Genomic DNA, 22083 nt, shown 5'->3' with positions numbered 1-22083 from the left:
GACCCTGGCCAAGGCAGGGGCAACCAGAGGGGAGCGGCAAGGATTGGTTGATAGAGCCCAGCTGTTGCCGATAAGGAAGCAAACTCTTGCTGGGTCTCTTGCTTGCTTTGGAAAAGGTGTCTTAACTGTGTGTATGGGGGTAGGGGAGAAAACTCTGACATATGAGTTTAAAAGATTGTTTTAAAACGAGCAGGGTAAAAACCAACCACCAACAAACCCAGAAGCACAGATGACTATTTCTTAAGCTCTGGGAAGCAGGCAAACCGAGGCAGTCTTGTTTGCCTTTGGTAGAAGCCTGGATGAATTTGCTTTCTGGCCTCCTCTTCCTTTTGCATAAATAGCCTGAATGTGCTCATTCCCAGAGGAAGTTGTCTGTGTAAACAAACATCACCCAGATAGAAGTTTAACCGGCTTAATCTTCCTTCCTCCCTCTCTGAAGGACATAACTCAGCTTTCCAAAGTCCAAGCAAAACCCTAGCCCAGCTCCCAGTGCCTGGCCCAGACCTCCGGTTGCAGGCTCCAGGCCCTGGTCAGGCACACTAGAGAAAAATCGGACCTTCAGCAGCCACGTGATCCACTGGGTGACTCACAGGCCGGCCACACCCCTTGCGGTCTCCCGCCAGGCCCTACCACCAGCCAGTCAGCCAACATTGGGATGCATCTTATTACCAAAGGGAACAGCTAACAAATGCCCTTGACAGCCAAATAATTACTTTCTTTCAGCTGAAAGGATTTGCTATAAAACAAATACAGGTACGAGTGGATGCAGGCTTTTCTGAGACCTGCCAGTGCCACACCTCTTCCCAGACTTGCTGAGGCCTCAGGAAGCTGGGAGACCTGGTTTTTTAACACACACACACACACACACACACACACACAAAACTACTCAAGAGTTTTTTTCCAAAAAATTTTATTGGGGGAGAGCTACAAAACATTTACAGTACAATGTTTACAGTCACAATTTGTAGTGAACTGATTCCCCAAAATATATTACAACTCAAGTTGACTTATCTTGTTACATTCAAAAACCTACTTCTGTCAAAGTAGTTCAGAGTGCACACACGGTGCTCCTACTGTAGCTACATACAAACTAAGCAACTGCTCATTCGTCTGCCGTCCAGGAAAGCCGGGAGACATTCCTGCCTCTTACACTGAAAAACAACAGTACAGTTTTGGACTGTCATTAAACAAGGCATAGTCATGTACCACCAACATTTCAGCGCTAAGACGTGGCCTCTTCACTTCATAGCTATAGTAAAAAAAAAGTGGTAAAAATCTTTTCCTTTTGTGCAAGTGAACCCATCCGGACATTCAAATTCTCAAGCACTAATGAAATACTTATTTGGTTGAGGAAGATTTAAGGCAAGTTCGGGCCTGTGAAGGCACTGAGACCATCCCCCCCATTTATTGCTACATGTCTTTATACTCAATGTCACAGTAGAGCTGGTGGAATCAGGAAACCTCCTTTCCTTGCTGGTTTATAAAGCTGGAACTAGAGAAGCATGCCACACGTGAGCCTGACTTCAGTCTGTGGTCATTGTTTTTCTCTTTATGTTGGATGGGCTACACCATTCTACATTCTAAGAAAACCTCAAAATGTTCCCCAAGCTACTTCCACAGCATCGAGAAAGATAGATTTCTGTAAAGAAACCATGCAATCTTTTGAAATTTACGTAAACAAGGAAAGAAATTAATGAAATAAATATTACATACAATCTCTTAAATTAAGATTTTTCTTACTCATTTACAATAAAATAACCAAGTGAAGTTACAAAAGGCATATATTACTGTGAAAAGAACACACTCCACATTTTGCCGATTAATAATGGCAATTATAATTTAACATAATAAAAGAATATATATCTATTGCTTTCATCATACTCGATAAATACAGTATGAACATCCTCAATGTATACTTTTCACAAGACAATAAATAAGTTAAATACTTTTTCATATTGAGTTGTGGTGCAGTGGTGCGGATCAACTCAAAACAGCTAAAACTGAAGCACTTATTTCCCAACAACTATGAACTGAGCTCTGCCCAAGCCTTCCAGAGAGCAGAGGAAATGGTTCTAAGCTAAAGGCCCACTGAGTGGTGGCAGTGAGCCTGTTATCACACTTTGGAATGCAAGGGCTCCCCCACCCCCAGACATACAGAACTTTGTTAAAAAAACAAAACAAAAAACAAGGTAAACAACCACCACAAAGGAGGCTGAGAGCTACGCATCAAGGCATGTTCTTGGCATTTTTTTGAATTCTAGAAGCTTACAGTTTAGGGAAGTGGCGGCCGGCTGGCTCACACTGATCTTGGAATCCCTTCCAAGTAAGAGTCCTCACATCTGGACCGTAACTAAGGCTTTGAGTGAAAGAAGAGACGGAATGGTGCTTGGTAGCTGCTGGTGCTGGGCTGATCTTTTTTTTTTTTCTTTTAAAACTAGAGTTTCAAACTCATCTGAGACCTAAACAAGTGTTTGGTTATCTTTTGTTCTTTCCGCATCACAACCGCCCTGTTGTGAGTATTTTGTTCATCCACACGAAAAGTTCGTTGGCTTTTATTTCAACAAGAACAAAACTTTGCAATAATAATAATAAAAATAATAATAAAAAAAACGAAACGAGAAAACCGAAAGGGAAGGGGCGGGTCCCCTCCCGGCAGAGTTCCAGTTCAAGTGCTCGGAGGAGCTTGCAAGTCGGCCTGCGGCAGTGTCACCCCCCAACCGGTGCCCCCTGCAGCGAGCGCCTCCCAACCCCTCGCGGGCGCCCCCTTGCCTCAGTCGTCGGAGATGGAGAGGCGGCTGAAGATGGGCAGGCGACGGCCGGGGTCCAGGCTGGGGGACTCGGAGCCACTGAGGCTGCCGGAGCTCAGCGAGCCGCTCAGGTAGCTGTCGCGGTCCGACAGCGAGTCCGGGGGGCTGGGGGGCGCGTCGAACACGGGCGACTCGGACAGACGGCGCGGCAGCTGGAAGCCGAAGGGCGGCGAGGGTGGCGCGGGGGCCGCGGGGGGCTGTGCGGGGGCCGGCAGGCCCTGCTGCTGGCTGCGGTAGTAGGCGGCGGCCGCGGCTGCGAAGCTGTGGGTCTGGATGGCAAGCGGCGTGATGAGGCTGCTCAGCTCCGGGCCGAAGGCGAAGGCGTTGTTGGCGCACGAGGTGGTCGAGCAGGAGGCGCACGGCGCCCCGGAGGTCAGCAGGTCCTCCGCGCCCCCGGGGCCGTAGAGGAGCGCGGCCGCCGCCGCCGAGGCGCAGCACGTCGGGCCGCCCGAGGGCGTGGAGGCCGCCGAGGTGGAGGAGCAGGAAGAGGCCGAGGAGGAACAGGACGAGGCCGAGGAGCAGTTGGGCGGCGGCGGCGTGCGCGACGTGGGGCTGTCGAGCAGCAGCGGCGACTCCAGCCCCCCCGGCGGCTGGTGGTGGCCGGACGGGAAGCCAGAGAAACTGAGGCTGTGGTGCAGCTTGGGCCGCGGCTCCCGGGGAAAGCCCAGGTGCAGCGCGTCGCGCGCGCCGAACGCTCGCAGGTCCCCGGAGGCGCCCCCCGACGGCGCGGGCCGCCGCTCGTCTGCGTTGTGGATGAAATGGCAGCGCGGGCCGTAGGGGCAGAAGCCGATAGTGTGGAAGGTGCGGCACAGCTCCGTCTTGTACTTGGGGTGCCGAGTGAGGCTGCGCAGCTCATGGAAGCCGTGCGCGAACTGGCACTTCTCGCCGTACTTGCACGTGCCGCTCTCCTCGAAGGGCCGGCACAGCTCGGTCTTGTAGCGCGTGGAGTTGATCTGGGAGCCGCTGCCCCCCTTCTGCTGCTGCTGCTGTTGCTGCAGGTGCAGGAGGTGCTGGCTGCGCTCGCCGTTCTCGCTGAACGAGCGGTCCCGGAATTTGCTCTCCTTGTTGACCAGCGCCGTGCCGCTGCCCCCTGAAGGCTCCTTGAGCTGGCCGTAGGAGGGAGGGCCGCCCGCGCCTGCGGAGCCACAGCTGCCGCCGTTAGGGGCGCTTGGGAACTTAGGCGAGCAGCTGCCCGGACTGGGAACGGGGTGGGCGAGCGCGTGGAGGTTGCTGGAGGAGTGGCGTCGCAGGAAGCCCGGAGTGAAGCTCGAGCTCGGGGCAGCGGCCACGGGCGTCCCCACCGCCTTCTTGTCCAGCATGTTGTTCAGATTGAGGTTTGCCAGGGATTTCTCCGTCTGCCAAAGGGAGGGGAGAGGGGTCGGGATGAAAATCGGATGGGGAAGAGAGTCGGGGCTAACTGCAGAGTGAACGCCTAGTCCCAACTGCCCACTTGTTGGGGTTTCTTGTGGGTTCCAATTCAGCCTCCACGGCTACACTCGCAGAATGCGGGCCGGAGAAGAGCGGAGGACGCCCACCCCGGCCGCTCCGGGTCTAGCCATGTGATCCTGGGCCCGTGGCCACGGGGTGGGCGGCGCAAACACTGTCCGGGAAGTCCCGGCAGCGTGGCCGCGGTCCGCTCCGGAGGAGCACGGCTGCTCCAGCCGCTACTCGCTCCCTCCCCGCTCTCCACGCCCACAGTCGCAAGCACAGTACTGCTAAGTCCAGGACTTCCCTCCACCCGCAAAGTCAACTTGGAAGGGTCCCTCCCGCCTCGGCCCGGAACTCCAAAGAGTTCCAGGCCGTCCACCGTCCTTTCCCGCTGCCGGCTTACCTTGCACAAGAAGTCGATATCGTAGAAGGCTGACAAAAGTGTGGTCGACATTTTTCTGGGTCCTGTAATGGTCGGAATTGCAAGCGGGGAGGTTGGGAGGAGCCCTCGGTGCGGCGCGGCTCGAACCAAGACGAATAACGGGCGAGGGGCAGGGAGGGACGGAAAGTTTGCTTGCGGGCCGAGGAAGAGGCCGCGGAGTGGGGGGCAGAGGAGAAGCGAGAGCGCAGCTCGGCGCCTCGGCCTGCCCCCCGCGCGAGCCGTCGGCAGCTCGCGGACTGGTGGAACTCGGAGACCCGCGAGCGCGCGCCCTATATACAGCCCGAGAGCGGCGCGGCGGCGGGGCAAAGCGCACTCGGGGAGGGGACTGAACGCTGACCGGCCGGGGTCTCCAGGCAACGCCGCCCGCGGCCCGCGGACGTCAGGCCCCTTCTCGGCCTCTCATTGGTCGCCGCCAATTTTTCCCCTTCGGGGGAGGGGCGGAGAGGGGAGGGGCGGGCAGCCCGGGCGTCCCGGGCGGCGTGGGGAGCGCGGCCCCTTTGGGTGCTGCTGGGCGGCGGCGGGAATATCTCCTTCTCGTCCGCCTCTTGGAGTATAGCGTTGGAAAAACACTTTCACGTTCTATCTGACCCGGACCGGGCTACCCCGGACGTGCCTTTCCCCGCCCGATCATGCTGGGCCGACTGCCCCAGCTTTTATCTCCCAGCATAGTTTTTGCTCGGCGCGCGGGAACTGCAAAACGCAACAATAATGCAATGGTGCGCGTTGCCAAGTAGCTTGGGACTGGGGGCGGGGGTCGTGGCCTGTCCCGTAGGTGGCCGCTCGGGCCCAGCTACACGTGGGGACGCCGCAGGGGTGGGGGTGGGAGCGGCCAGCCTGGAGGAGCATTGGAGCGTTTCTCCGCCCTTCTCCCCGCCCAGGCTCAGTAAACAGGACTTGAGCGCTGCGGCCTGTGGGGCAGGGCTGAGTGTCTGAGGACAAGGCGCTGGCTTTGCTAATCACATCACAAGACCTTGAGCCTGGGCCAAAGGCGCGGAGTGGCGCGGGGTGTTCGGGCGCGGAAAGCCGCCTCCAGGGAACTAGAGGGAAGTCGGGGAAGCAGTGTGGACACGGAGGAAGTCACTTCCTTCACCTTTGTGCCTGCTGGTTGGCCTGGCCTCCCCACCCGTCTCAGGGATGGGGGTGCAGCTGCTAGCCAAGGCTTCCCGCCTGTACAGCCTTGGCCTGTCGAGTCCTGCAACCTTCCTTCTTCGGCTGTGGGAGGCACAGAATTGAATCTAAGCTTTGTGCTAGCTGCCGGAGGCGGTGGTTGCTGAACCACCACCCAGGTTGAGGGGAGTGGTCTTCATTCTGTTGCCTTTAGTGCAACTCCTACTAGCTTTCCATTGACAAAACCTTCCCAAAAGGCCCCTGACTCTTTTTGAGGGGGGCACACCCCTACACACATAGCTCCTAGAGAGGCTAAAGCTGCGGACAGCTTTACTCAGCCGATCTGGTCAGGTCCAGAACCCTTTATCCCTACACTGAGTTTATGCTGGCTGCCAAAAGCTGGACTTGGGCCCATGATTTTACCCAGCTGGCAGACTAGGTCGCCCTGGGTGGAAGGCCCAGGAGTTGCCAGGGAAGGACGCGCGACCAACTGCATCCTCCCCACGTTGCTCTTCCTGTCTGCTTGTGCACTTGGGCTGTATCCTTTAACCTGGAAGGTACGGAGGTGTGTCACTCAAAGGCTCCTGTGTCCAGGTGCATTTGGCCACACTGCAGTGCATGCTGCCCCTGTAGGAAGAGCCCATGGCAGAACCGGAGGACTGTAGGGTCACGAATGTAGTGCTAAGTAGGTACAGTGGTTCATACCTATAATCCCAGCACTTGGGAGGCAGGGGCAGACAAACTGCCATTGAGTTTTCAGCCAGCCTAGCACAACTTACCGTGGAAGTGAGACCATACCTCAATAAGGGAAAAAAAGTCCTTACCATCCTATGTATTAAAGCAAACTGTCTTTTGGCTATGGTCTGAGCAAGTGGCTGATGTTCCAGAATGAGTCAGATCTCAGTGTAGTGACTTAGGGAAGGTGGCTGCATCCCTCTTCCCACCCACGGTGTTCTTGCCTCTAGGACTGCTGGGCAGCTGTGGTTGAAAGGACCCCAACTGTAAGCATGACTCTGCCTAAGGTTTTCCTGGTTCCTCTCAGGATGCCTCAGGAGAGCAGGTAGCATCCCTCTAGCTGCTGCTAGTAGGATCTCAGACACAAACCTGTGGAAACACCCATCCCTCGTGCCCTCCCAGCCTGGCCACAGATGGCCAAGATCTAAATTTGGGGTAATTCCCAGCTAACAGCAGCGAGAACAGCCACTGGGTAGACTTGGTAGGATGGACTTAGAGATAACATGAACATGCTCTGGAACATGCTTTGGTACAGCATGCTTGCTAATGTGAGACAGCTTTATTGTTATGTAACTGCTTTTATTTCATTTTAGATGGGAGGGGGAGGGAAGGTCGGCCCGGACCAGGATTAATCTCCCAAGGTTATCACCACATTATACCACCAGCCCCTCACAGCAGCTAGATCTTAAAATAGTGTAATGCTGGGTATAGTGGTGTGTGCCTGGAATCCTGGCACTTGAGAGGCAGAGGCAGGAGGATTAACACATGTTTGAGGCTAGCCTGGTGTAAATAGCAAGCCCAGCTCAGAAAAATAAAAGCAAAACCAAAAACAAACTAAAAAATGTTAGGTTTTCAATTTTTCATCCGAGGTAGGCCACACTGACAGCTAACTAGGTAATTATTACCGGGTGCTGAGTGTCTGTAAGGGCACCTAGGGGGTTTTCTGTTCTTCTTTATGGACAGGATGGACACTGCTTCTGCCTTCCCTCTTCCTGGGCAGGTCTCTACTCCAGCATAGCTGTGTTTTTGTGGTGTGGGATGGTTTTCTTCTCAGAGACCAACTACATGTGAAATGTCAGCTTTTCTGCAAAAGGAAACAGCACATGAAATGCCTCTCTGAGCTGCACATTCAGTCCACTTGCCTCACAATTCTAAGTGACTGCTCAGCTGAGAAGCATCTGAACATATGTATAGGCCCTATAAGTTCCTAACTATGGCTGGCACGGTCTTTGTGGATAACTAGGAACGTGGAGCAAGCTACAGTGAAAAATACAAGCCGTGGATTTGAGGGCGAGTGTTTGTGGGTGTCACATATGCTGTAAGTACACATTAATGGTGACAAGCTGGGCCCTGATGCTGTGGCTCAGTGGGTAAGGGGTTTGTTACGCAAGCCGGAGCCTGAGTTGGATCTCTGGATCCATGTACAGGTGGAAGGGGAGAACTGACTCTATACAGTTGTCCCTTGATTTCCTCAGACATTCATGCTGTGGCACGGCTGGCCTCATATCATGCACAGGAGCTGACAGAAGTCTTTTAAAAAGAAAGCGATAGAGCTAGACCAGCAGCATAACGTGTGCAAGAGTGCCACCTGCTGGTGTCCGAGCATGCCAGCTGGGCTGGGCCTGACGTGACAGAAAGCCTTAAGGTTTCTAGATGGAATTACTGAAGTACAAATGGTCTTGCTGTTTGCCCCAGTCACAGGATGGAGGCACTGAATGGATTAAGCATTTTCTCAGGCTTCCCTTTCCCCAGGCTCCTTCAAATAGCTGAAGCCAGCGATGGGTGACAATCAGGTTTCCTTGTCTTTGCAGGCATTTCTGGGGAAGACAGCAGGGACTCTTAATATGGGCCACTGAAGGACTTGGACATGTAGATAATAAAACACAAGTATTTGCATGCTGTGGATTCTCATTTTCCCAGAATCAAACACTTGGAACATATTTCTCCTTTACTAAAAATGGAGTAAAAGTTTAGAAATATGTCCAAACAGGTATTTGCTAACTAACCGAGCATCTATACACAGCCCAGACAAAACCAAACCAAACAAAAGACCACTCTGTGCGTGTGCATGTGTGTGTGCAAAAGAGAGAGAGAGAGAGAGAGAGAGAGAGAGAGAGAGAGAGAGAAAGAAAGGTGTGCTAAAATTCAATTCAATGGAGTCAGTGTAACAGGGAAACAGGCTCTGGCTTTGGGATGGAAAAGGCTAAGTCAGGCCTGCAGGTGGCCTGCACCTGGAGACAGTAAATATTCAGAAGAGCAGCGTGTCACTTCCTAGGTAGCTGCAATTAACTGGGTTGCCTTGAATGAGTGTGCTGATGACAAGATCCTCTGTAGGAAGGGACAGAAGCCTACACTCCCAGAAGTGGGGAGGCACCAGAGGACAAGAGTTTCAATTGATGTCCACCATGCGTCTTGCAGACCTGAGTTGAGGGCCCCAGCCTTCTTTCTTCAACATGCTGCTTCTGGTCTTGGGGCCATTTCTTGCCTCCATTCCCTAGGACAGTCTTCGGCTCTGAGGACCTCCTTTCCTTCTCCTTCTAGGCAGGCCAACAGCCTCAAGACAGCCAAAGTCTTCTCTTCCTGAACGCGTAGCCTTGTGTATTCCACTGTCTTCAAAAATTCAGCAGAGAGTGGCAGTCCTCTGAACTGCTGAGAGATGAGGTGACGCTGTTCTGATGCTATCCTCTGCAAGTCGCAGAGCTTCTGGGAGTGAGGGGACTGCCAGCCAGATTGACAGAGGAGATGGAAGAGTTGCCTACACAAGTATTTCACGAAGGTCAGAGTCTCAGCCCAGAAGTTGACTTCTGATTTTTCAAATATGTGCTCTTCTTCCCCCTATATAGGGAAAACAGCCAAAGTAAGGCTCCTAGGAGTCCTGCGGAGCCAGACACAGCACTGGATGTGGGAGCTGTGTCTGCTCCTGACAGAGGGCTCACTTGGGCCTGTCAACACCCATGCCACAGCACTGGCAGCTCTGAAGGCCACTTCTACTTTCACTTGGTACCTCTCTCCCAGGGAGGAGTATTTGTCTCCTAGCTGTAACATGACCCTTGATAACGGTGTGAAGTAGCTCCAAGCCAAGATACTTGGGGAACTGGTGGTGTGGAAGTGGGTCTTAGGTTTTAAGGTGTACTGAGAAAAATCTTAGGTTTTAAGGTGTGCCAAGAAAATTCAGAGGAGGCACAAAGGCAGCAGAGCAAAGAGTTACTGGGACATGTGTGACAGTAGCCTTTAGAGACCGAGTTTCTAGAATGTCATGGGTGTTCAGGGTCATTTCATCAAAAACACTTTATTACATCTTCCTGTTTCTTATAACACAGACTGGGTTTTGAAGCTTGGGTATATGCTGACTCTTGTTCTGCTTAGGATACCAAGCTAGCTAGCAGTCATATGTGGGGACAGACTGCTGTTTTCCCAGTGCCTATACTGCCTATGCTGGTCTTCAGTTTCTAGATGTGTGTGGCTGTTCCCTACTAGGAAGAGGAGTCAAGTACCATGTTCTCTAGAAGGATCCTAATTCTTGGGAAATGCTTAGACTCAGAGCTGTAAGGGCCCTTGCCCATGCTAAGATCAACTAATAAGCATTTTTCTTAATTTTATTCTCAATATTCAAGGTGATTTTTTTCAAAGTGCCCTTCCTAACTTGTCTGAACCTTGCCATCAGGACCTCCAAAGTCCTGTGAGCCTCACCCAGGAGGTTTTCTCCTAGTCATTAGAGTAGGCAGAGGCACACGTTTGTTTTATTATCTAGAAACTCCCCAGGCCCTCAGGGCTCCACTTTGGAGCTAGGACACGCTGTCTGCCCCCAGTGTAAGTAAGTGGGATTACCTGATGTGGGCTCTGCACAAGGCCCTTGAGGTCATCACCCTCTTCCAGTAGCCATCCCAGTAGAATGGGCAGTCCTGGCCCCAGCTGGTCCCACTGCCGGAGCAAGTCACACAGAACAGCTAGGGCTAGGGTGAGAGCAATGGAGGCATCCACCTGGCAGAAGGCAAACTCTGTAGAGACAGGAGGGAAGCAATCACTGAATGTAGCTCAGGGCCAGTCCTAAGAAGTCTGGAGGAGCCTGGGAACGTGGAGGGTCTTGGCTAAAACCCGTGTAATCACACCAGGGTGGCAGTGGAAGTGGAGCTGCTCATGGAAGGCTCTGGGTCCTATCCTAGGTTCTTTCTACATGGCTAGATCTAGCCCTTAGCCTGAGCCCCGTCAGCCTATCCTATAGAGCAGCAGCGCGTGGGGGGCCACACATCTCTCTTAGCCTCTCTAGCACACGTGGAAGGCGAGGGACCCCTGTCATCTCAGAGCAGAGTGGCAGCACACTTTACCTCATCTGTTTTATGATCCTGATCCAAGCATTACAGAGACAATCAATAGAGATGGTGGCTGTGTGCCAGTAAAATGCTATCTATGCATGCTACCATTCAAATTCCACATGTAAAAACATTTTTTTCCTTTCAACTCCCCTTACCTCCCCAATACAGAATCTCATGTAGCTGGCTAGCTTCCAACTAGATGTTGTCAAGGATGGCCATGATTTCTGATTCTCTTGCTTCTACCTCTTGGACACACGGATTACATGTGCCAGCCACCATGCCTTGTAGCCAAGGACCATCTTGAATGTTTGCTATCCTCTGCTTTTGCCTACCAAGTACTGGGACTGTTGGAGTGTGGCACCGTGTCCGTCCAGCTTTATGCAGCTTCAGGGAAGCACTGGAGGCCAGCATTCTACCAACTGAGCTGAGCTCCTGCTCTCATCCCGGTTACAAATGTGAAGCCTCACATGTCTCACAGCTGTGCAAAGGCAGGGGTGCACTGGGTGTTGGTCCTGATTTTTATGTGTCAGGCAACATTTTGTTGCCGTTGTATGGACAGTGACTTTCTTGTTTATCCTCTTGACTTCTGGCTTTGTAAGGTGCTGAAAGAGTAAGTATAGAAAAGAGAAGTAGGTATCTTGGGGGAACCCTGCTTACTTGATTGTTGGGCCTTAGGCCTAAATGTGGAGTTGCAAGTAGGATTGGTTTAAGCTTTCTCACCTCAGCAAGAGGAGCCTGAACCCCAAGATGTAAGGTTTTCAACTCCAAGTAGATCTCTGTGGAAGGCCCCTCCCTGCACTGGTGTTTCCACTTAATGACGTACTTCTGCTCATCCTCCTGTCTCCCAACCCACAGCTCAGCTCAGACCAGAAACTGTTCCTGGCCGTCTGACAACAGCTGAACCACACAGGAAAGGGCTGAGATGTGGACTAGACGGCCAGGCCCTCAGGGTTAGCTGGGTTTATGGAAGGTCTGTGGCACTGGTAGCCCTACTGAGTACTTATGGAAGGTCTGTGGCATTTGTAGCCCTACTGAGTACTTGGCCTCTAGTCCTTTCAGGAGCTATGCTTTTGTGGTGTTGCCAGGGCCTTATGCATGCCAAGTCCTGTGCCACCAAGCTACACCTTCAGAGCCCAGCATCTAAGGATTGTGTGTTACTAATTCTGCCTCACACATGAGGCTATCAGAGCTAAAGCTTCTACTGTACAGTCACAGAACTCAAAGTGGCTCTGAGGAAACAGAATTGCCAACAGTTTCATGTTAGATCTGAAATAAAGACTAGGCTATCCACAGGAACTTGCAGAAGCATGGTGTTTTGTTTAGATGGTGAGATGAGCAGGATAGTGACTCTCCAGCATGGTTGGCACTACCTGGAGGTGACAGAGCAGGGTACAGAGCCGACCCTCCACTCTCAAGAGCCTTGGCTGTCTGTTCTGTACACTTCAACCAGCACTGGGAGCAGGCACAAGTCTGTATCTTGGTGGTAATACAGTGCTAAATATGGCGTAGAGCAGACTGTCCCTTCCTTGCAGGATGGCACCATGAGAGACAGCTTCTCTGAAGTCTGAAGGTGAACAGCATGCTGGCCTTCTCACTTTTACTCATTAAAAAGGCACACATGTAAACCTGTATTATGGGATCAGCATTAGGTTAGCTGATCTTGATATTTCAGAAAAATGTACCCTCTGACTTTTCTGCCCTTCTTTTTCCTCTTCCTCCTCCTCTTCTTCTTCCTCCTTCCCCCCCTTTCCTCCTCCCTTCCTCCCTTGATCTTAAGGCAAGGACTGAAAACTCTACAGGAAAGATAAAAATTTCTCCCCACGTCAGGCATGGAGGTACATACCTTTAATCACAGCATTTTGGAGGCAGAGAAAGGCAGAGCTCCAGAGTTCAAGGTCAGCCTAGTCTACATAGTGAGTCCAGGCTAACCAGGGGTACATACCATTAAACAAAATTCTCTTACCAGTAAAATCAAAGTCTGCAGCTTAGATGACACATGTGTTGGGTCTAATAAAGAACACATGGGTGTGACCAGACATGCCACCAGAAAGGACAAGCTGTTACACTGACAGCAAAATGGCTTCTCTCTGTGCCGTGAGTCATTCTTAGGAAGGGGTAGGAAAATGATAGGCACAAAAAGAACGTGTGTGGGGTGGCTGGACATGAACCTGGAGAGGATCACAATCACCAGGGAGGATGCCAGGAAGGTAGGATGCTGGGATTAGATGGTGTGGGTCTCTTGCTCCAAGGCCAGGTGCAGCCTACACATCCCCTAGTTGACTATTTGGCCCTGGACTAAACTTGGACAGAGTCGGATCTCTGCTGGCCAAGTTGCCTCTAAAGGGAGGCTAGAGAAGAGCGAGGGGACTTTCCACTTAGCACTCAGGCTGGCAAGTCCATCAAGGAAACAAGAAAGCCAGCAGCCAAGCAACAAGTGTGGTTATGAGTTTGCAGTGAACCGAGCATACTCAAGAGATCCTGAAAATCAGAAACAAAAGCGAAGGATTTAATCCACAAACTCCCTTTTCCATTTCAAAACTTACCACAAAGCTATGGGGATCAAGACAATGCAGAGAGAGATGAAGAGAAGGATTGAGGAAGAGAGGGGGGGAGAGAGGGAGGGAGACACAGACAGACAGACATACACATAGAGAGAGGGAGGGAGGGAGAGACAGACAGACAAATAGAGGGAGAGGAAGAGGGAGGGAGGGAAGGAGAAGAGGGAGAGAGAGGGAGAAAAAGGGAGAGGGAGAGGGAGGGGGAGGGAGGGAGGGAGAGAGGGAGAGAGCGAGAGAGAGAGAGAGAGAGAGAGAGAGAGAGAGAGAGAGAGAGAATGAGAATGAATGAGAATGAATGTGTGTTCTGGGATTTGCAGAACCAGAGCAGGGCACTGGGTGCCCTAGGGCTGGAGTGCCAGGGTTGTGACCTGCCCAGGGTAGGCTGTCTAGAGTAAGGCCTGATGACTCTCTTTTTCACCCCTCTGATCTGAGAGGTCAGGTGAGAGCTGCTGAGTGGTGATGCCTGAGTTTGTTCTTTCTGTAGCTCTGGAGAACTTTGTTTGAGGCATCTGTGGGAACCTGTATCGGCTTTAGGGGACTGGTCAGGGTGTTGGAGGCCTGAACATTAACACACATTAACTACCTCTCTCTCTTTTTCTTCCCGACCCATCACCCGTCAATCTAAGTGATTTCCTACTCACAGTGTGCACTGATCAGCTGCGGTGTGAGGAACCAAGAGACACGAGGAAAACCCAGGCCCTTTCTCAGAGGGTTGACAGCTTAGTCTGAGGGAAATGACACATTAGTCTGGTGTCTGGGGAAGAGCAGTGGCCATGCCTCATGGCAGAGAGCTGTGTCCCCTACTCCTTGCCCCCTCACTACTATTCAAAGGGGGTGTTTTCTTGCCCTGTCCACATGGACATTTGACTATGTGACCCTCTGATGACAAACAGCAAGCTCCACTGCCAGACTCCCCTTGACAGATCTGGCCACTGAGACCTTCAGTCACAGTCCTCTTCTCTCCTGCCTCCTTCCCTTCCCCGCTTTGGCTTCTGTCTGCTTCATCTGCTATACTCGTTTCTTCCTCCTATGTTAGTGAGACCTGCCTCAGGACCCTTATAGTGATTACCAGTGGTAAATGGGACTGATCCATGGCTGAAGCCCATGGCTCTGAACTCCTAGGGGAGGGCTGGAGATATAGTTCCATGGGAAAGTGCTTTTCTTGCACTGAAGGAGGGCCTGGGTTCAATCCTTAGGACTTCAGAAAGCAACTTTATATATCTATGTCTCTCTATAGATATGGATAGATAATCTATGGAGAGAAACATGTTTGTGTGTACTGGGTCTCTAACAGATAGCAGCCATTACTATTGGATTATGGTCTTACATAGACAACTCCTAGACTTGAGAATGAGGTCGATGGCACTGTTGTTACTATCTGACACCCAGGGGGTTGACATTTGGAGAAGTACAGTCAAGATTACACAGGCAGAGAGTAACAGGCAGCCAGGCCCTGCAGCCCAAGCTCTGGATCACTTTGCTGAGCTGCCTCCAACCAGTCAGTGCTTTGCTGCTTGCCTTTGAATTTGTTTTGCCTTTTGCCCTGCCTGATGTCTTGGGATCTTGATCTCTATGATTCCATAACCCAGGTCTCCTAGTCATTGGGCTTCGAGTTGAATTCATTCACTGGGAAACAGACCCTGGGATGTTGGAGGGGAGTAGAAGCCGGGAGTACCTCTTGCCTGAGCCCTTCTCCATGACTCATCAAGGGTCTGGTAGTGGCTAGACATTGGCACTGTCCTCCCCACACCAGCTCTTCCTAGCCCCAGCCTCCTCTGTTTGAGGGATAGCATGTTTTTACTGTTGCTTGGGTCACTCCTGCTTCCCTTCACCTAGTGAGCTCCCCTCTGGGGAGGACATCTCCCTGTCAGGAGGTGGTGCTGGTGCCATGTGATGGGGTGAGAGAGTTAGGGATGCTGTTAACATTCTGTAAGGCACATGCTAGCCACCATCAGTGTCAGCAGGGCCCAGGGCAAGCCCTCAGCCCCACCCACAATCTCATACAACACTTTTACTAACATTTATCTTAGTATAGCAAATGGACAGACCAACCGTCTTTAAGGTCCCCAGTAATGACAGGTTGGGTCTCCATCTTGGGCAGATATAGAGCTGTTTATCCCTTTTCTAGAAGGCACTCCTTAGGACAGGCCCTTTGCATCCTTTGGAGAGGGGAGCAATAGGTCATAAGCAGCCATTTCCCCTGAACAGCTGTCTGTAAAAGTTCTTTCTGCCCAGAGGTAGACTGTGTTTCCAGATCTGAAGGGATCTCATACTGCTATTATTTTGACATTTAAAAAAATGCTTGGTACAAAAACTTTCAAATATTACACTTTTGATTTTGCTTCATTTTCTGTTTTTTTTTTTTTAAATGACACAGATGGCCTAGGTTCCCAAAAATTCCTGCAGTCCCCTCTCTAGTGTGATCTGCGTAGACGTACTGATCTGATATTATATATATGGCTGCCCAGTGGGAACAGTTTTGTTTTTAATCTGTAATGGAAACCAACTGCCTTAGGAACCCCTCTCTGCCCTTTTCTTCTTACTGTTTTGTTTTTTGTCTTTTAAAGACAGGATTCGCTACAGCCTGGACTAGCCTCAAATCCATTACATACATAAAAACGGCCTCAGTCTCATGATTTTTCTGCCTCCATCTCAATCATGTTGGGATTACAGGTGTGGCTTATAATGTCTGGATCCTTTAATTTTAAAGAATAGATTATTTTAAAAATGATTTAAAAAAGATTTAATCTTATTTATGTGTAAGTATGTGAATGTGTGTAAGTAAGTGTATGTGAGTGTGTTTGTGTGTATGTGCATGTGTGTGTGTCCATATATATGCTTTCAGGTGCCCTTGGTGGCCAGAAGAGGTTGTTGGATCTCCTGGAATTTAAGTTGTAGGCAGTTAACCGGGAGGGGCCCAGCATGTTGGGATCTGAACTCCAGTCTTCTGGAAAGCTGCCCGTGCTTTTAAACATTGAGTCACTAGCTAGCTCTCTGAAGACCCTTCAAATGCTGAAATAATAATAATTTAGAAAAGAAAAATTTCAAACATTTGAGTAAGTGCATTTCCCCCTCAATTTTATTTATTTGTTTATTCTTATTTATTTAATTTTATTCTTTATTTTTGAGACAGGATTTCACTGTGTTGCCCTGAGTGACCTGGAACTTGCTATGTACAACAGGATGGCCCTGAAATCACAGAGATCTACCTGCCTCTGCCTCCAGAGTGCCTCCCAATGTAAAGAAATTGATGTGGCTGGGCTGCTCCTTTGTGGCTTTCTTCTGTTGAGTACCCAAGGGTCCCATGCCTGCAGCTCTGAGGATGGCAGATGGCTTGTGTAATTCTACTCTGCCCAAAAGTGATTTCCCTGGAATGGCAATCTGACCCCAACCTCATGAGCCAAGAAGGGCAAGCTAATGCCTACACACTGGGAAGCCCTTGGAGTACCAGGAAGACTTGGGCTCCCTTTCCACTGGCTGCCTCTTCCCTGGCCAGGACAGAGCTCAGTGGCTCTTCACACACAGTCTCTATCCCTCACTCAACAGACACACTGAGATGTTTCTTTCCGATTCTGTGAAGTCACCTCAGTGCTCCTTAGCTGATTTAACAGGTGAACTGCTCTCTCAGAAGGCATTTCTTCTCAGTTTGAGCTCTTAAGACTAAATGTCTAAAGAACTTGCAAAGCCACTTTAGCCTCCAGTGTTATTTCCTTGTCTCCTTGACTGTCACACACATACTCATATACTGAAAATAAATGTAATAAAAGGATTTAGAAACACGGTTTGAAACGTTAAGTATCTATGATTCAGTCTGTGGAAATCACTGCTCTTCGTGTGATACGGAGCTTGTACATGCTGGCCAAGTGACCCCCCACCAAGCCACATTCTCTGCCCTGGGAATTTTCTATCTTGAAATTTAATTTATGCTCAAGCCCCTTCTTAATACGTTTATCTGTCTCATGTTACCTCTATTCCTGGCAGCTGTCCTGAAAATACAGTCTCCCTCCCTAAGGCCTGGTGTCTATCTGCTGACATGGCCCTAGGCTGCTGGAAATGGGGAGGTGAGCTTGACGAAGTCCTAGGAAAGGGAAGTAAAGAACACGGTGTGAAAGAAATACCAGTTCAGAGGAGGGCAACAGTGAGGCCAGCTGAGCAGAAAGATATATTTACATGTGGGCATGGCGTGGTGGGGGTGGTGTGTATATCAGTCAGAGGACAGTTTGCAGTTCTTTCCTTCCACCGTGAGTGAGATTTAACTCAGTATTCTCAAGGTATACTGCTTGATGCTCTGGCCTTAGCTGCCTAAGACCTGGTGTTATGGGTGTACATTAATCATACCATGCTTTAAGGATGGGTTGAGAGCAAGAAGGGTTCAGGCCTTTCGTCCAGTGAAAAGTACCCCTTCTTCCTCTCACTGTCTCGGAAAGAAGCAAGTTGTTTCTAACTGTGACCATGCACACTACAGTCACAATGACCACAGCTTATTTTAATAGTGACAGTGACGCTAATCACAGTAGTATGAACCCAGGCTGAGACTTAGTGGTAAAGAACATAAAATAAGTCAGGCACAGTCTACAACTGGGAGTGGGAAAATCTTTTCTTGACTACAAATTCTGACAAAGAGAAGATTTTTCCCTTACTGAATTTATACACAGGAGTTGCTACTCAAGACCATGAGGGAAACCATGAGCCTTGGTCTCATTCCTCCCCTCTACAGGAAACTGATCTAGGAGTTAAACTGGCTTCATGAAGTTATGATGAGAGTCATTTCTCAAAAAGTAATCCATGGTAGTATAATTGAGATTAACATTTGTTTTGATGAAGTCACGGTGTCCTTTAGGTCAGTGATGAGGTAGAACTCACTGACGTTATTCTGGAATGTGTGCAGGCTTGAAGGAGGGAGGAGGCCAACCGCTGTATGTCTAGTCCTCACTCTGGAAGGGGCAGCCTGGCCCTCCTGTCTTGGCATTCAGGATTGCTTAGCACTGTAGGTGCTATGCTTTGGGGCTCTCTGGGACTCTTCAAAGCCCCTTGCCTCTACTGTGCTTTGATTTGTTCTTTCCCTGAAATGGCATCATCTCTTGTCCTGGCCTGTGTGTTTCAACAATGAGGGCTCTGCAACCCCTGCAGACTTGCCCAGCTCTGTCCCACTGAGGCTGCTTGGCCTCTTCCTTGCTCCTCCAGTTCCAGGAACAATGCTGGATTCTCACCAGCCTCCTGGTTTCTAGATCATCCTCCTTGATTCAGCTATTCCCTTTCCTGTCAAAGTAGCCCTGACCTAGTTGGGTGTGGTGGCCCAAACCTGTCATCTCTGCACTTGTGAGACTGAGGCAGGAGGATCAGGAGTTCAGGGCCAACTAGGGTTGTGTGAGACTGTCTCAAGAACCAAACAACCAACTAACCAACCTCAAACCCAACCCAAACCATCTCACAAACAAAAGCAGCCCTGACCAAAGTGTGCCTCAGTGGCTGTTCTTGCTATGGAACTACGTTTGTAACTCTCTGGGCTGTGAGTCTGCTGTTCACTTCAGCTCCTCTGTCTTAGTTAAAGCTTCTCTAGACACCTCACATCATCTCAGCATGCTGTCTCCTGCCTCCGCCTTGTCTGCTTACTGTCATCTCTTTGGCGCTCTTTTTCATCTAAGGAGATTTGGTAGCTTGCCTTTATTCTTTCCGGTTTTTCCTAGATCTAACCAGACAATATGTTGACTTCCAGTGTTTACGAGGTGTAAAAGATACCTGCCTGTTGTGATTTGTCAGAACTAACTTAGGGAGAATGTCCATGGAAAAAGACATCCAGTATCTTGCAGTAATTAAAACATATAACTGCCCTATGACTTGAAACTCCACTCTCAAGTACATACCCAGAGACCTGGGACTTAAACAACAATGTGTACAGGGACAATCAAAGAAATACTCTTAACAACCCAGTGTCCTTTTATTAACAGATGACTATATAAACAAAATATGGCAGAGCTATACAATGGAATATCACTTAGACCCAAAAATAAAGTGCTTGATTCAGGCTTCAAAATGGGTACGCCTCATATAAGCATTATGAGTAAGACCAAGCACAAGTGCGTAGTCTATGGGTCAGTTATGTGAAGTGTCTAGAGAAGGCACTCATGGAGACAGGAAGCACTACTAGCCTTCAGGGGCTGCTTAACGGCTGTATTTTTTTTCAGAAGCGTGATAGAACTATTGTGGAACTGGACAGCAGTGATGACTGTAGAATACTGCCCATGTATTCAATGTCACCCAGTTGTATACTCTCAAATGGTTAATTTTGGGCTGGTGAGATAGCTCAGTGGATAGAGATGCTTGCCTTAAGCTTGACAACCTGAGTTTGAGCCCTAGATCTCACATAAGGGTTGTCCTCTCGGCCCCACATGCAGGCTATGGAAGGCACTCTCCACCCTCAATAATAAAGACAATTAAACAAAATGTTTAATCAAAATCACATTTTAGATTTAATTTTTAATTATTTTTAATTAATTAATTAATTAATTAACGAGTGATTTGTCTTTAGACATACCCAAAGAAGAAATCAGATCCCATTACAGATGGTTGTGAGCCACCATGTAGCTGCTGGGAATTGAACTCAGGTTGTCTGGAACAGAAGCCAGCACTCTTAACCCCTGAGCCATCTCTCCAGCCTCAGATTTATTTTTTAATTTTATATGTATGAGTGTTTTGCCTGCATGTACATGTATTACATGGGTATCTTATGTATTGGCTCCTCTGGAACTGTAATTTCAGATGGTTGTGAGTCACCATGAGGGTGCTGGTAACTAAACTGCCAGGACAAGTGCTCTTAATTGCTGAGCCATCTCTCTCTCTAACCCCTAAAATGGTTATAATTTTACATTATATAATTTACATCTCAAACAAAGAAAGGAGCTTTGAGGAAATGTGGCGGGGCACAAGGCCAGCAAAGCGGACTCTAGATAATTTAAGTCTGCCCTGAGACATTCCAGGAAAATGGGTGCTTAAGAAAGTGCTGTTCAGTGACCCCTGAGACAGTACAAATAAAGGGGCTAAAAGACAGTAGCCTGGGTGTAGAATTTAGAGGAAGGGTCTGCTTAGCAGGCATGATGTTCTAGATTCTATCTCAGAACAACCAAAAAAGAAATAAAAATTGGAGGGGTAAGTGCGGGGAAGCTAACCCTCCTCCTTGTTTCCAGGGCCTGGGCTGAGACATGGACAAAGTCTAGGGGTAGGAGGACTAGAGCCTATGTGAGCTCAGGAGGGTGGTCTGCATAGTCCAGAAGCAAAGCTGCTTTCTGTACCTCATCCCAGTCAGGAATAAAGTAAGGGTTTCCCAGCTGCAATCACCTGCGTGGCTAGCCTCAGTGGAAGCTTGCCTTGAGGAATGAAGCTCCAGGCAGAGAGCAGGGTTGGATCACAGAGCTGCAGGGAGAGTCTCTTCCCTAAATGACGCACTTGTTTGCTTTCTAGAGCATTGCCCGGGTCTGCTTTCTAGTTGGCCTTTTTCATGGGAGCCTGGAGAAGACTACTGCCTGACACCACACACAAAATGTCCGAACACAGTCAGATGAGGGAGCACTCCTGGAAGAGAGGCAGCCTTGAAGCTGGCTGGTGTCATTTCCTCTCCCTTAAAGCCATTTGCTGCTGTTGATCCCAAGGCTTTGGATCCCCCTCTGTCAGCTTAGCTGTTCAGTAGCCTTAATCTGAACAACACTGAAGAACTGCATGGTTCCCAGAGATGTTGTACAGTAGTTTCTGGGGAGCTGCATGTTTCAGTTCAGCCAGAGTCCTGGGCCAGCCTACACTGAGTTGAAGGCAGGGAATCTCCTTCTATTGGCAATGTCCGGGAGTCCACTGGTAAACTGCCTTTCCACTTCCTAGTTCATTATGCTTTCAGAATGTCCCTAGGTCTAAGGAAACAGTGATCTTAAAAGGCTACTATTACACAGTTGCAGAAGGCTCAGGAATGGGGCATTTGCTTAGCAGGTGTGAGGCCCAGGTTTTGATATCTGAGGGGAGGGTTTTGAAAACGGTTCTCAATCAAAATCTGTTCTGCTGGGAAAACATCTACTACTTTTATCAACTTTTCTGTGTCTCCTCTTCCTCCTGGTGGAAGCCACTGTACTCTTTCTAGTCGGGACTGTATCTCTTTGTGGCCTTTGATTTGGATACCCTGGCATTCTCCTTGGGCCATCTTAGCTTGACTCTTGTGAACCTACTTGACCAGCAGACCCGACCTTCCTCTGTAGGTTTAGACATACACATCAGTGTCTTTAACATCCAAATGCCTGCTGGCGTTTGCTTTCACCATCTTTCACCTGCTCAACCCCAACATTCTCTACCTCCACTTTCCATGCTCCCAGGAACCACTGTGGTGTCTCTGTGCTCCTAGGGTGTCTGGATTCTTTGCTCCCAGAATTAGAGCTACTATGGTGTCTGGGTTGTTTTGGCTTATGGTCCCAGAGGCTTAAAGTCCACAACAGTAGGGTTTGGCAGTAGGGGGCCAGAACAGGAGGTGGTGGATCATATTTTGTGGGTACATCAGGAAACAGAGAGAGGGAAGTGGCCGTGGGACGAGGCTGGCCCATAGGGGCAAGCCCACACCAGTGATGCACTTCCTGTTCTAAAAGCTCTCTAGCCTCCCCAAACAGCACTACCAACTGGACCATGTAAGAACCTATGGTGGAAATTTTTTTTTTTTTTTT

The 22083-nt window shown here is 49.8% G+C and overlaps 2 protein-coding genes across 2 annotated transcripts in view; both read right to left on the bottom strand.

The window, feature by feature from the left end:
• Positions 1-893: 893 nt before the first annotated feature.
• Zfp36l2 (ZFP36 ring finger protein like 2) lies at positions 894-4927 on the bottom strand. The gene is made up of 2 exons (XM_028765120.1): positions 4639-4927; positions 894-4162 (listed from the first exon to the last, which is right to left on the bottom strand). The coding sequence occupies exons 1-2, from the start codon at positions 4687-4689 to the stop codon at positions 2771-2773; spliced, it is 1443 nt and encodes a 480-aa protein (XP_028620953.1). The 5' UTR covers positions 4690-4927; the 3' UTR covers positions 894-2770.
• Positions 4928-7044: 2117 nt separating this feature from the next.
• The window catches only part of Thada (THADA armadillo repeat containing), a 288692-nt gene continuing 273653 nt past the window's right edge, over positions 7045-22083 (bottom strand). The window contains exons 36-37 of the mRNA XM_028765113.1: positions 10348-10517; positions 7045-9354 (exon numbers count right to left, since the gene is read on the bottom strand). Of these exons, the coding sequence (XP_028620946.1) occupies positions 8968-9354; positions 10348-10517 (557 nt within the window). The 3' untranslated portion in view covers positions 7045-8967. The remainder of the gene's footprint in view (positions 9355-10347; positions 10518-22083) is intronic.

Source organism: Grammomys surdaster, unplaced genomic scaffold, assembly GCF_004785775.1.
Source record: "Grammomys surdaster isolate TR1022 unplaced genomic scaffold, NIH_TR_1.0 149, whole genome shotgun sequence".
Classification (NCBI taxonomy): domain Eukaryota; kingdom Metazoa; phylum Chordata; class Mammalia; order Rodentia; family Muridae; genus Grammomys; species Grammomys surdaster.
Note: the sequence above shows the minus strand (reverse complement) of the source record. Positions and strands in the feature narration are given on the sequence as shown.

Bases quoted from the DNA above. Each gene is read 5' to 3' on its own strand.
- Zfp36l2 (XM_028765120.1), bottom strand. From the start codon at position 4,689: ATGTCGACCACACTTTTGTCAGCCTTCTACGATATCGACTTCTTGTGC. The intron at 4,163-4,638 runs GTAAGCCGGCAG...TCCCTTTGGCAG, and splicing joins ATATCGACTTCTTGTGCAAG to ACGGAGAAATCCCTGGCAAA.